Source organism: Mauremys mutica, chromosome 2 (genome assembly GCF_020497125.1).
Source record: "Mauremys mutica isolate MM-2020 ecotype Southern chromosome 2, ASM2049712v1, whole genome shotgun sequence".
Lineage (NCBI taxonomy): Eukaryota > Metazoa > Chordata > Testudines > Geoemydidae > Mauremys > Mauremys mutica.
The window spans coordinates 8,138,624-8,150,924 of record NC_059073.1 but is presented as its reverse complement, the minus strand read 5'-3'; the positions used below and the strand labels follow the sequence as shown (position 1 = coordinate 8,150,924).

The 12,301-nt window shown below is 55.0% G+C and overlaps 1 protein-coding gene across 8 annotated transcripts in view; it reads right to left on the bottom strand.

Annotated features, from left to right (window-relative positions):
• Positions 1 to 3,555: 3,555 nt before the first annotated feature.
• The window catches only part of TOP1MT (DNA topoisomerase I mitochondrial), a 58,018-nt gene continuing 49,272 nt past the window's right edge, over positions 3,556 to 12,301 (bottom strand). For 7 of the 8 annotated variants that reach the window (XM_045003542.1, XM_045003543.1, XM_045003541.1 and 4 more), the window contains 2 exons: positions 10,438 to 10,587; positions 3,556 to 5,030 (listed from right to left, as the gene is read on the bottom strand). In XM_045003542.1, coding sequence (XP_044859477.1) covers positions 4,928 to 5,030; positions 10,438 to 10,587 — 253 coding nt within the window. In that variant the 3' untranslated portion in view covers positions 3,556 to 4,927. The remainder of the gene's footprint in view (positions 5,031 to 10,437; positions 10,588 to 12,301) is intronic. The other variant, XM_045003545.1, reaches the window with a different exon arrangement.

The following is a 12,301-nucleotide window of genomic DNA, read 5'->3' as shown; positions in this document are numbered from 1 at the left end:
AGGACAAGTTAACAGGGAGACGAGCCGGTTTGCAGTGACGGGCAGCTACGGCACAACTGCCTAGCCGTTGTTGAGGAGTTTTGGGCATCGCCACAGAGGTGATTTTGAGGGAGGATAGTGGAGGCTTTGGAGTTTTTACTGATGCTCCTCCCATGCACAGGGGGCGGCACAGGAGAACGTGCCATGTATATTACCGCCCTCTGAACGTGAACAGCCAGGGCAAGAGGGCTGAGGATTTTCAGCCTTCCAGAATGAAAACAACTTGCCTGTTATTATTTAGATTGTGGCAGCAGCTAGCAGCTCCAGTCCTGGACCAGGATCCCCACTGTGCTCAGTGCTGCACAAACACAGACTGCCCCAAGGGGCTTACAGGCGAAATATTACACCCCATCATGACTGAAATCACTTCTTAGCCCCACCCTGAGCAGGTTCGAGCTGGAGAACGAATTAGCAGTGGCTGTTTTCCCAAGGCAACAGCTTCACTTCAGCAACGTCAAAGGAGAAACCTCACCCTACAGCTCCAGTTCTCTATTTAGAAAGTTATTAGGAAGTGAAATAGGCGTCTCAAGAGACCTGCCTCCCGTGGCTTAAGAACTGGGAAGTTCCCATGACCCTGTAATAATGAAGCAATCACTAGCTATTTTTAACAGGCTTTGGACTGGAAAATGACTGATGGTACAGTGACTCTTTATTCACAACTTAAATTCCATTAACTCGTGATGCCACTCAGCAAGTTGACTCTGAAACCTAATGATGATTGTCGTGTCAATTATTTCACTGCTAATCAAAGCTCACAAGATGATTGACATATGTGACCAAAGGCCCTCAAAATGCCAGCTGGCAGAGGGCTGCATAAGAGTTACAGGGATCCCCTGGGTCTGGTATCTTCATAGTAGGTCACCAAAGAGTGTCATTTAAGGTATCTACGAAACACCTGGGTCATAGTGGGCATCATACTCATTGCCAGATGTGCGTGCAGATAATATGTAAGCAGCTATGTGCATATTCTGGAAATCATGGTCCTAGAGCCTTGTAGTTCAGGGCAGGTCTCCCAGAGGTACATGCCTTAAGATAGGTCCCACCAAACAGGAGTTGAGACAAACACAAGCTCCCTGGCTGACCATTGTGGACTGTGTGGCTTACAATGGAAATCTATTTGAACGCTGCGTCAAATGCCAGTGAAGAGATTGTGGGGGACTCCTGGAGAAGAAATGAACAGGGAGAGGTGAGCAGCGGGGGAAGGGAGGGCAACCCTACAGGAAGTTGGTGGCTCTGGTGAAAGGGAAGCAGCCTGTATGAGATGAGAGGGCAGCTTGCTAGCGGAGTTTAGGCTCTAGCATGCCTGTCATGGTTTGACTTTGTATGTAACCCTTTGAGTCCAATATTTCCCTTTGCTGCTTCTCCAGTTTCTTCCTTTGTTAGATAAACGTCGTCAGGCTTTTACCATGAACCAATCTACGTGCTGCATGTTAAGGGGAGCGGGGTCCCACTGGTCAGCTGCTCCTTTGGGAGCTAGGGTGACCAGGCAGCAAGTGTGAAAAATCAGGAGTGGGGGGGGGGTTATTGGCCCAAATATCAGGACTAAGACTAAGCCCCAAATATCAGGACTGCCCCTATAAAATCGGGACATCTGGTCACCCTATTGGGAGCTGTGGCGCTGGGAATTCTGGGAGCGTCCAGCGGCTCCGGGGCTGGACGCTGCAGGCGGGTGCTCAGGGGGCGGCGGGTGCCTATTGCTAACCTGCCAAGGGACAGCGGAGCCTGCTGGAAGTGTCCTGCTGGCTGGAAGTTCATCCCAATAAACATCAAATTGTTTGCGCCTTCGGACTTCGGGTATTGCTGCTCTCTGTTCGTGTGAGAAGGACCAGGGAAACGAGGGTGAAGGAATAAGCCCCCTAGCAGGTCTGATCGGTTAAACAATTGTTTTACAATATGTTAGGCTTGGTTGGGGAATTGTTTAGTAAGCAAGACTCAAATTTCACTATATAAAGTGGGGTCCAAAAGGAAGTTCTTTGGGAACCAACTCCAGGACCCAGCCCCAAAGATCAGAGCTGCCAGACCTCTGCCAATCGCACCGTGTGGAAGCTGGAGTCTCCCGATGACCTGATCCCGACTGGCCATCAGGAAAAGTTCATCTGCCTTATTGGGAATGGTGAGCGTTGTATGCTGTGTGTGCAGTCTGTTTTGGTGATTGTTAATAGAAGTTAAGGATATGACTGGGTAAGGCTCTTTCACTGGTAAAAGACCCCATAAACCCGCAGAAGATTATGCCCTCTAGTCATCCTCCAATAACCACTCAACTGAGGCAGGAACAACATAGGTGAGCTCTGAATGTGTTTAGTGCAGGCAGACTAATTTGGGAAGATGGTTTAAAGGGGGGATCTTTAGAGTTAAGAATCCCTTTCGGGGCAAAGGGAAAGTTTATGTTATTGAAATGTAGATGAGCTAATCTACATGTAGGGCTCTCCGAAATTCATGGCCATGAAAAACACGTCACGGACGGTGAAATCTGGTCTCCGCCCGTGAAATCTGGTCTTTTGTGTGCGTTTACCCTATACTATACTGATTTCATGGGGGAGACCAGCGTTTCTCAAATTGGGGGTTCTGACACAAAAGGGGTTGCAGAGGACTCACTAGATTATTTTAGGGGGGTCGCAATATTGCCACCCTTTCTTCTGAACTTGCCTTCAGAGCGGGTGGTCAGAGAGCCCTGAAGGCAGCGCCTTGCCAGGAGCAGCGCAGAAGTATGGGTGGTAATACCATGCCATGCCACCCTTATTTCTGCACTGCTGCCTTCAGAGCTGGGCAACCAGAGGGCAGCAGCTGCCGATTGAGGGCCCAGCTCTGCAGGCAGCTGCACAGAAGTAGGGGTGGCAATACTATCCCAGGCCACCCTTACTTCTGCGCTGCTGCTGGCAGCGGCTCTGCCTTCAGCACTGGGCTCCTGGCCAGCAGCCGCTACTCTCCAGCTGCCCAGCTCTGAAGGCAGAGCCGCAGCCAGCACCAGTGCAGAAGGGTAGCAGTACCGCAACCCCCCCTACAATAACCTTGTGACCCCCCCACAACTCCTTTTTGGGGTCATGACCCCCTGCAATTACACCACCATGAAATTTCAGATTTAAATAGCTGAAATCATGAAATTAACTATTTTTAAAACCGTGAAATTGACCAAAATGGACCGTGAATTTGGTAGGGCCCTATTTATATTACTAGGAGACACGTATCCGCCGAACACGAACTAGAAAAATCACGTTGGGACCCATCCAACTATCAGATTAGAAACCCAAAGTCCCTGCTTCCTAATAGATGGCAGCCAATTGCATACAAGTCCTCCCTCCTGCTTTTACCGCTGTCCAACGTCCTCTCTCAAAGGTAACATTTTACAGCCCTATTTTCAAATGCGTCCTCACAAAAACTTGCGTGTGCATCGCTTTTGCTGGCAGCCCTTCCATCATCACCCCAGAGACCAACTACCAATGCAGGTTTCTCCTGAGCTAGGGTTGGGTTCCGTGACCGGATTAACTGGATAAACGAGAGGACCAATATAGCCAAAAATATTTCAGATTTTAATGAAATGTTTCAAGCACCTAACTTCAAACAGAAACGAGAACTTAAATACGTTAACACATGAGCAACGGTCTCAGAATTGACACGCAGAAAAGGACCTCCAGACCGCAGTGACAGGGACTTTATCCGCTGAATGAAAGAAGGGTTAATCCTGGAGCCGATTTAACCCTTAGTGTGCATACAAAGATTTACTGACAAAAGTATTTTTAGGCTTATTGCTTGCAAGATCCATACAAAACTTTGTGCTTTGTATCAAAACAAGTGATCCAAAGTGATATGGCAAATAGCTTCATTTTACTGTAGTTTTCCTACAGTAGATCCCCATCCGGTTTGTGCTGAGGGCAGCTTGCTGCCCTGCGTTGCCAGATCAGTGAGAAACATGGACTCAGTCAGTGAAGTCACATGCCCCTTACTGTCGCTTCTACATGTCCCCTCTATCTAACATTTCCAACCCCTGCCCTGGACCTGACACCTTTCCACACTGTGAAAATGAATGGATGCGGTGAGATCTGCATCGACTGATGTGGTGTCTAAAGATACCTGCGGCTTGATCCCAAGCCCGCTGAAGTCAATGGAAAAACTTCTCTTGACGTCAGTGGGCTTTGGATCAGGGCCAGAGAACGGTCCTGCTACACCAAGGTTATACAGAGACGTTGCATTTGAGCAGGATTTGCTCAAATCAACATGCTTTTCACTTTGGGTTTCAACCTCCCTCCGTAAACCGAATGTTTCCTATAGATCACCGTGATTATGTGTGCGCCTCCGAACCAGTTTCCCCTTCCAAAGACTAGAGAAAACAAAATATCCTATAATTCTTACTCATGCTCAGACAGGTTTAGAAATCTGTAGACTATCCCTTCTAGCAGCGTACCCAGGACTCCTGCTACACCCCTTCAGTCATGTTTCAGTGTTTCCAATTGCTTGCTTCCAGCAGTATCATTCCTTAGTGTTTCTTGTCAAGCTAATTCTCAGGCAGAGTGCAAGGGTAGAGACAGCCTGACACAGAGAATGGAGATGGGATTAGATAATCTAATCTATCTTTATATTACATACTTAAAACTCACACCTAACTGCCGTCATTGCAGAACCAAAGAGGGAAGGAGACATGAAGCACTTGGCAGCAGAGAGAAGGAACTGAAAGTTCATATTTAAGGCCACTGTGGTCAGGATTAGTACCACTGGGAGTGGTACCTTTGTTCCCGATTTAAACTCGGGGTGTTCTTTTTACACAAAAAAGGCATGATGTGCACATATCAAATTCTTCCATTACGCGTATTTTCCCCAATACATAAAAACTTCCAAAGCTACCAGAAGAGCAAGAGGTAACACGGGTTCTGTTTCTCAGTGGGAAGCCCCATTCTCAGAACTCAAAGTCTTCGTCAGCCATGTCAATTGCCCACGCAAACTTCTCCCTCTGGGTCTTATTGTAAATCTTCTCGATGGGCACTCCAAACTTCTTACACCTGCGGGCAAGCACAGGGCAGATGCTGAATGGTAGCAGAAGGCGACGGCAGCAGCAGGCTGTTGCTATTAATTCCGCCAGTTCAACACCCTGTCAGGGAAGGATTCTTACCTACTGGGCATTTGCTAACGATTTCGGATCCTGTGGGTTTGCTCTAGGCTGACGTAAATGCTTTGAGATCACCAAGGTGTGGAACCTCAGTTTTATGAGTGACATGCATCACTTCCCCCTTCACAGCACTATACAGCGTACTGGGCCTTTTAGTTTTCTGTTACACACTGTAATGGAGGGAGGAAGGGTGGCCTAGTGGATAGGACTGAGCTTGATAAATCTATGGAGGGGCTGGTACGATGGGACACCCTACAATGCCAGGAGCAAAAATCCCCAATGGCTAGAGATGGGAACTAGATGGGAAGGGCTCTGAGATATTACAGAGAATTCTTTCCTGGGTGTCTGGCTGCTGGGTCTCACCCACATGCTCAGGGTCTAACTGATCACCATATTTGGAGGCGGGAAGGAATTTTCCCCCGGGGTTTTCTTCTGCAGCATGGGGCCTGGGTCACCTGCTGGTTTGAATTAGTGTAAACGGTGGATTCTCTGGAACGTGATGTCTTTAAACCATGAGGATGTCAGTAACTCAGCAGGGGTCTATTGCAGGAGTGGGCGGGTGAGGGTCTGTGGCCTGAAATGTGCAGGAGCTCAGACTAAATGATCGTGATGGTCCCTTCTGGCCTATGAGAGACTGGCTTGGGATTCAAAAGACATGGGTTCAATTCCCAGTTCAGCCTGGTTCTTTGTCTGGGGACTTGGGGCACATCACCATCTAACCATCTGTAGAAGGGGGATACCCCTTCCCGACCTCTCAGGAGTGCTGGCAGGGATACATCCATTAATGACTGTGAAGGGCTCACGTACCACAATGCTAGAAAGATAAGGGAAGCCGAGTTTCCCACTGGCAGTGCAAGACACCAGGTGCTCTGGGATCTGCACTGGCTTCCAACGGCTGCAACTCAAGCTGTTGGTTTTCACTTAGGGCAGGCCGCTGCACACTGACCGTTCTGGAGGAACCCTGGTGCCACGCTCCAGAACTGCTAGCGCACGGTAGCAGGATCCATACGGCCAGTCAGGGCACGGCAGGCTACAGGGCTGGAGATTCCCACCCAATTTGCCGCACGCTAGCTCGCCGTACAGACGAGGCCGGCTGGGGACCCAGTTTCCTGAGAGGTCGCCTTTGTGCCCTGGGCCATCCTGCCACAGCTGGGGAGAGCAGAGCTGCCTGAGCTGAAGCTCCCTTGCTATACACAAGAAGAGCTGCTTGCAGGACATCCCCTGTGAGGGATGCTCAGCTTTGCAGCTCAGCCCCTCTCCCGGCAGCCTTGGTCCTGCCCAGCCTGGTTTTGTCTGAAACCCCCCCTTTCCCCCAGACCCGGAGACTTGAGACCACAGGCGCTGACTTTGTCGTTTTCCGGGGGATGCTCAACCCCTGCTCCGCCCCAGGTCCCGCCTCCACGCCACCCCCTTCCCCCAAGGCCCCGCCTCTTCCTGCTCCTGCTCTGCCTCTGCCCAGCCCGATTCCTCGAGCACACCCAGCTGTCTCCCCCCAAGCGCCTCCTGCTCACTGCTGAACAGCTGTTCGTGGTGGGCGGGAGGCGCTGGGGGGGAGGGGAAGGAGCTGATCGGCGGGAGGTGCTGGGGAGGGAGGGGAAGGAGCTGATTGGCGGGAGGGCTGGGGAGGGAGGGGAAGGAGCTGATTGGCGGGAGGTGCTGGGGAGGGAGGGGAAGGAGCTGATTGGCGGGAGGGTTGGGGAGGGAGGGGAAGGAGCTGATTGGCGGGAGGTGCTGGGGAGGGAGGGGAAGGAGCTGATTGGCTGGTAGGGCTGGGGAGGGAGGGGAAGGAGCTGATTGGCTGGTCGGGCTGGGGAGGGAGGGGAAGGAGCTGATTGGCGGGAGGCGCTGGGGAGGGAGGGGAAGGAGCTGATCGGCGGGAGGCTGGGGAGGGGGGGGAAGGAGCTGATCGGCGGGAGGGCTGGGGAGGGAGGGGAAGGAGCTGATCGGCTGGAGGCGCTGGGGAGGGAGGGGAAGGAGCTGATCGGCGGGAGGTGCTGGGGAGGGAGGGGAAGGAGCTGATTGGCGGGAGGCGCTGGGGAGGGAGGGGAAGGAGCTGATCGGCGGGAGGGCTGGGGAGGGAGGGGAAGGAGCTGATCGGCTGGAGGCGCTGGGGAGGGAGGGGAAGGAGCTGATCGGCGGGAGGTGCTGGGGAGGGAGGGGACGGAGCTGATTGGCGGGAGGTACTGGGGAGGGAGGGGAAGGAGCTGATCGGCTGGAGGGCTGGGGAGGGAGGGGGAGGAGCTGATCGGCGGGAGGCGCTGGGGAGGGAGGGGAAGGAGCTGATCGGCGGGAGGCGCTGGGGAGGGAGGGGAAGGAGCTGATCGGCGGGAGGCGCTGGGGAGGGAGGGGAAGGAGCTGATCGGCTGGAGGGCTGGGGAGGGAGGGGAAGGAGCTGATCGGCGGGAGGCGCTGGGGAGGGAGGGGAAGGAGCTGATCGGCGGGAGGCGCTGGGGAGGGAGGGGAAGGAGCTGATCGGCGGGAGGGCTGGGGAGGGAGGGGAAGGAGCTGATTGGCGGGAGGAGCTGGGGAGGGAGCGGAAGGAGCTGATTGGCGGGAGGTACTGGGGAGGGAGGGGAAGGAGCTGATTGGCTGGAGGGCTGGGGAGGGAGGGGGAGGAGCTGATCGGCGGGAGGCGCTGGGGAGGGAGGGGAAGGAGCTGATCGGCGGGAGGCGCTGGGGAGGCAGGGGAAGGAGCTGATCGGCGGGAGGCGCTGGGGGGGAGGGGAAGGAGCTGATCGGCGGGAGGCGCTGGGGAGGGAGGGGAAGGAGCTGATCGGCGGGAGGTGCTGGGGAGGGAGGGGAAGGAGCTGATTGGCGGGAGGAGGGAGGGGAAGGAGCTGATTGGCGGGAGGGCTGGGGAGGGAGGGGAAGGAGCTGATTGGCTGGAGGGCTGGGGAGGGAGGGGAAGGAGCTGATTGGCGGGAGGCGATGGGGAGGGAGGGGAAGGAGCTGATTGGCGGGAGGTGCTGGGGAGGGAGGGGAAGGAGCTGATTGGCGGGAGGTGCTGGGGAGGGAGCGGAAGGAGCTGATTGGCGGGAGGTGCTGGGAGGGAGGGGAAGGAGCTGATCGGCTGGAGGGCTGGGGGGGAGGGGAAGGAGCAGATCGGCGGCAGGAGCTGGGGAGGGAGGGGAAGGAGCTGATTGGCTGGAGGGCTGGGGGGGGAGGGGAAGGAGCTGATTGGCGGGAGGCGCTGGGGAGGGAGCGGAAGGAGCTGATTGGCGGGAGGCGCTGGGGAGGGAGCGGAAGGAGCTGATTGGCGGGAGGTGCTGGGGAGGGAGGGGAAGGAGCTGATTGGCGGGAGGTGCTGGGGAGGGAGGGGAAGGAGCTGATCGGCTGGAGGGCTGGGGAGGGAGGGGAAGGAGCTGATCGGCGGGAGGCACTGGGGAGGGAGGGGAAGGAGCTGATTGGCGGGAGGTGCTGGGGAGGGAGCGGAAGGAGCTGATTGGCGGGAGGTACTGGGGAGGGAGGGGAAGGAGCTGATCGGCTGGAGGGCGGGGGAGGGAGGGGGAGGAGCTGATCGGCGGGAGGTGCTGGGGAGGGAGGGGAAGGAGCTGATTGGCGGGAGGTGCTGGGGAGGGAGGGGAAGGAGCTGATCGGCGGGAGGCACTGGGGAGGGAGGGGAAGGAGCTGATCGGCGGGAGGTGCTGGGGAGGGAGGGGAAGGAGCTGATTGGCGGGAGGAGGGCGGGGAAGGAAGTGATGGGCGGGAGTGGGAGGGCTGGGGAGGGAGGGGAAGGAGCTGATTGGCTGGAGGGCTGGGGAGGGAGGGGAAGGAGCTGATTGGCGGGAGGCGCTGGGGAGGGAGGGGAAGGAGCTGATTGGCGGGAGGCGCTGGGGAGGGAGGGGAAGGAGCTGATTGGCGGGAGGTGCTGGGGAGGGAGGGGAAGGAGCTGATTGGCGGGAGGTGCTGGGGAGGGAGCGGAAGGAGCTGATTGGCGGGAGGTGCTGGGAGGGAGGGGAAGGAGCTGATTGGCTGGAGGGCTGGGGGGGAGGGGAAGGAGCTGATCGGCTGGAGGCGCTGGGGAGGGAGGGGAAGGAGCTGATTGGCTGGAGGGCGGGGGGGGGGGGGGAAGGAGCTGATTGGCGGGAGGCGCTGGGGAGGGAGCGGAAGGAGCTGATTGGCGGGAGGCGCTGGGGAGGGAGCGGAAGGAGCTGATTGGCGGGAGGTGCTGGGGAGGGAGGGGAAGGAGCTGATTGGCGGGAGGTGCTGGGGAGGGAGGGGAAGGAGCTGATTGGCTGGAGGGCTGGGGAGGGAGGGGAAGGAGCTGATTGGCTGGAGGGCTGGGGAGGGAGGGGAAGGAGCTGATCGGCGGGAGGCCCGGGGGCGGGAGGGGAAGGAGCTGATCGGCGGGAGGTGCTGGGGAGGGAGGGGAAGGAGCTGATTGGCGGGAGGAGGGAGGGGAAGGAGCTGATTGGCTGGAGGGCTGGGGAGGGAGGGGAAGGAGCTGATTGGCGGGAGGCGCTGGGGAGGGAGGGGAAGGAGCTGATTGGCTGGAGGGCTGGGGAGGGAGGGGAAGGAGCTGATTGGCGGGAGGTGCTGGGGAGGGAGGGGAAGGAGCTGATTGGCGGGAGGTGCTGGGGAGGGAGCGGAAGGAGCTGATTGGCGGGAGGTGCTGGGAGGGAGGGGAAGGAGCTGATCGGCTGGAGGGCTGGGGGGGAGGGGAAGGAGCTGATCGGCTGGAGGCGCTGGGGAGGGAGGGGAAGGAGCTGATTGGCTGGAGGGCTGGGGGGGAGGGGAAGGAGCTGATCGGCGGGAGGCGCTGGGGAGGGAGGGGAAGGAGCTGATTGGCGGGAGGTGCTGGGGAGGGAGGGGAAGGAGCTGATCGGCGGGAGGGCTGGGGAGGGAGGGGAAGGAGCTGATTGGCTGGAGGGCTGGGGAGGGAGGGGAAGGAGCTGATTGGCTGGAGGGCTGGGGAGGGAGGGGGAGGAGCTGATTGGCGGGAGGCGCTGGGGAGGGAGGGGAAGGAGCTGATTGGCGGGAGGTGCTGGGGAGGGAGGGGAAGGAGCTGATTGGCTGGAGGGCTGGGGGGGGAGGGGAAGGAGCTGATCGGTGGGAGGGCTGGGGGGGAAGTGCTGTGAGGGGGGCGAGGGAAGAGCTGATCAGTGGGGCTGCTGGTGGGTGCTGAGCACTCACTGGTTTTCTCCCATGGGTGCTCCAGCCCCACAGCACTCACAGAGTCGGTGCTTATGCTTCAGAGGCAAGTGGCTATTTCATTCTGCACGGGCAGTGCGCGCGGCCGTGCTCATGGGATAGGCACATAGGAGGGTAAAGAAACAGCTCTGAAGAGAGCCAGAGCCTACCAGGCCACACTAATCCTGGGATCCAGATAGTTCAGCTTGGATGTGCCCAGAGCAATCTGCTTGTTTTCCTCTTTGTCCGTGGCTTGAACGTTCAGCTTCAGCAGCTGTTCTTGGAGCTTCTCCAGCAGCTTCTTTTTCTTCTCCACGGCGCTGGCGGAAGAGCAGGGACAAGTCAGACGGATCAGTAAAAAAGGGAAACCAAGCAGGGCTGAAATAGAGCGGTACGCTGCAGTGCAGCCCCTCTGCGTGCTGGCAGGCCTACAGACGCCACGGCAAGCAGAGATACCGGACGCCTCGCTTTAACGAGAGAGACGGAGCCTGCTGCTCTGACCAAGCCAGGAAAAGGAGCCAAGACCCACCCTTTGCCTCAGCCACGAGGATTGAGACCCACAGGTTTTGTTTAACAGTCACTAGGACCTAAGGCACTGATCCGTTAAAGTCAGTGGAAAGGCTCCCATTGGTTTCAACTATAAAAGCTTGGGATTGTAGCCAATGGTTTTAGTTTACTGTTCATTTATTGTGTGATACTATAATGAATTAACATGTTAACTTATATACAATCATTGTATGCTAAACAGAGTTAAGTTATAGGATTATAAGGGGATAAGACTGATCAGTAGTTAGAAGGGAATCATCGTGCATTAGGCATCTAAGTAAGTACGGCTGAAACGCAAGGCCTACTGGCTGAGGCCTGTAAGATTTTAGGCCTTTTGCGAAGATATGCTGACATAAGTGACTGAAGAATAACCCGGTGCCCTAAAATGAAGGGAAAAGATGCACTAATGGGTGATATTGCAAAAAATTAACAGTAAAAATATTTGGTTTTGCTTACAAGATACCCATAATCACATTGTTCTAACACATGCCCTAACCGCAAGGTGCATCAATGCTAATGAGAATAAAGAGAACCTACACAACCTATAGAAATTGGGGTCCCTTAAGTTTCACGGGGCCATCAGACCAAAGAGGGTTGACCCTTTTATGGAAATGCGCAGAATGTAGGTATAGACAAAATCACATTATACAAAGGGGGTGGCCAGAGTGGAAAAATTGAGCTCCTATGGGAAACTCCATGAGGGACCATCCCTTTACTGATGATCAAGACATGAGAGACCCATCAGACCCTAACACTGTAATTAAGGATGTAAATATAACTATAGTTGTAACGTGTGCATAGGTCTGTGCAGCATTTCTGTATGCTTGGGTAATCATAGCTTTAATTGTAACTTTAATAAAACTCGTAAAATAGACTAGACCTCGTACTTGTGAATGTCTGTGTGGTCACCACACTTGGTCTCTGCGTGTTCCTAGAGACTGTATATCTAAAGCAAGTAGCAGTAGCAGACTCTGTTGAGCTTAAAGCTAGTCACCAGAGCCGAACCCACGGTGGTATAATACCCCATTACTATATTCACTTTAAATAAAATAAAAGGCTACAGTATAAAGGAGGCACAAGGTCATGGATATATGGGATTAGTTTGATGGAGAGTGTTCCATCATCTGCAAGGAAATTCGGTAACCAATACCAATGATATGGGAGCCTGTGTAAAGATTAATGTTGGAGAAGTAAGATTGAAAGACTCGACTGCTTCGAAAGAGTCTTTGGCTTCAGCACTGTGCACAAGCCTGTTAGACCTACAGAGCATCCAATCTGCTAGTCCATGAAGCAACCAATGATCCATCCTAGAACCAATGGCTGCATAGATTGGCATCGAGAGGTTCAGACCACATGGCATGCAGCCTAGAAATGTTCCTAAGATAGTGACGAGGAGGATTTGGTTAGGGCACTAAGGTGGATCTCAAAAGACAGAGCTCAACAGAACAGAACACCTGGGTTTTTATGTGGTCTTCGAGAGTAAGGTCA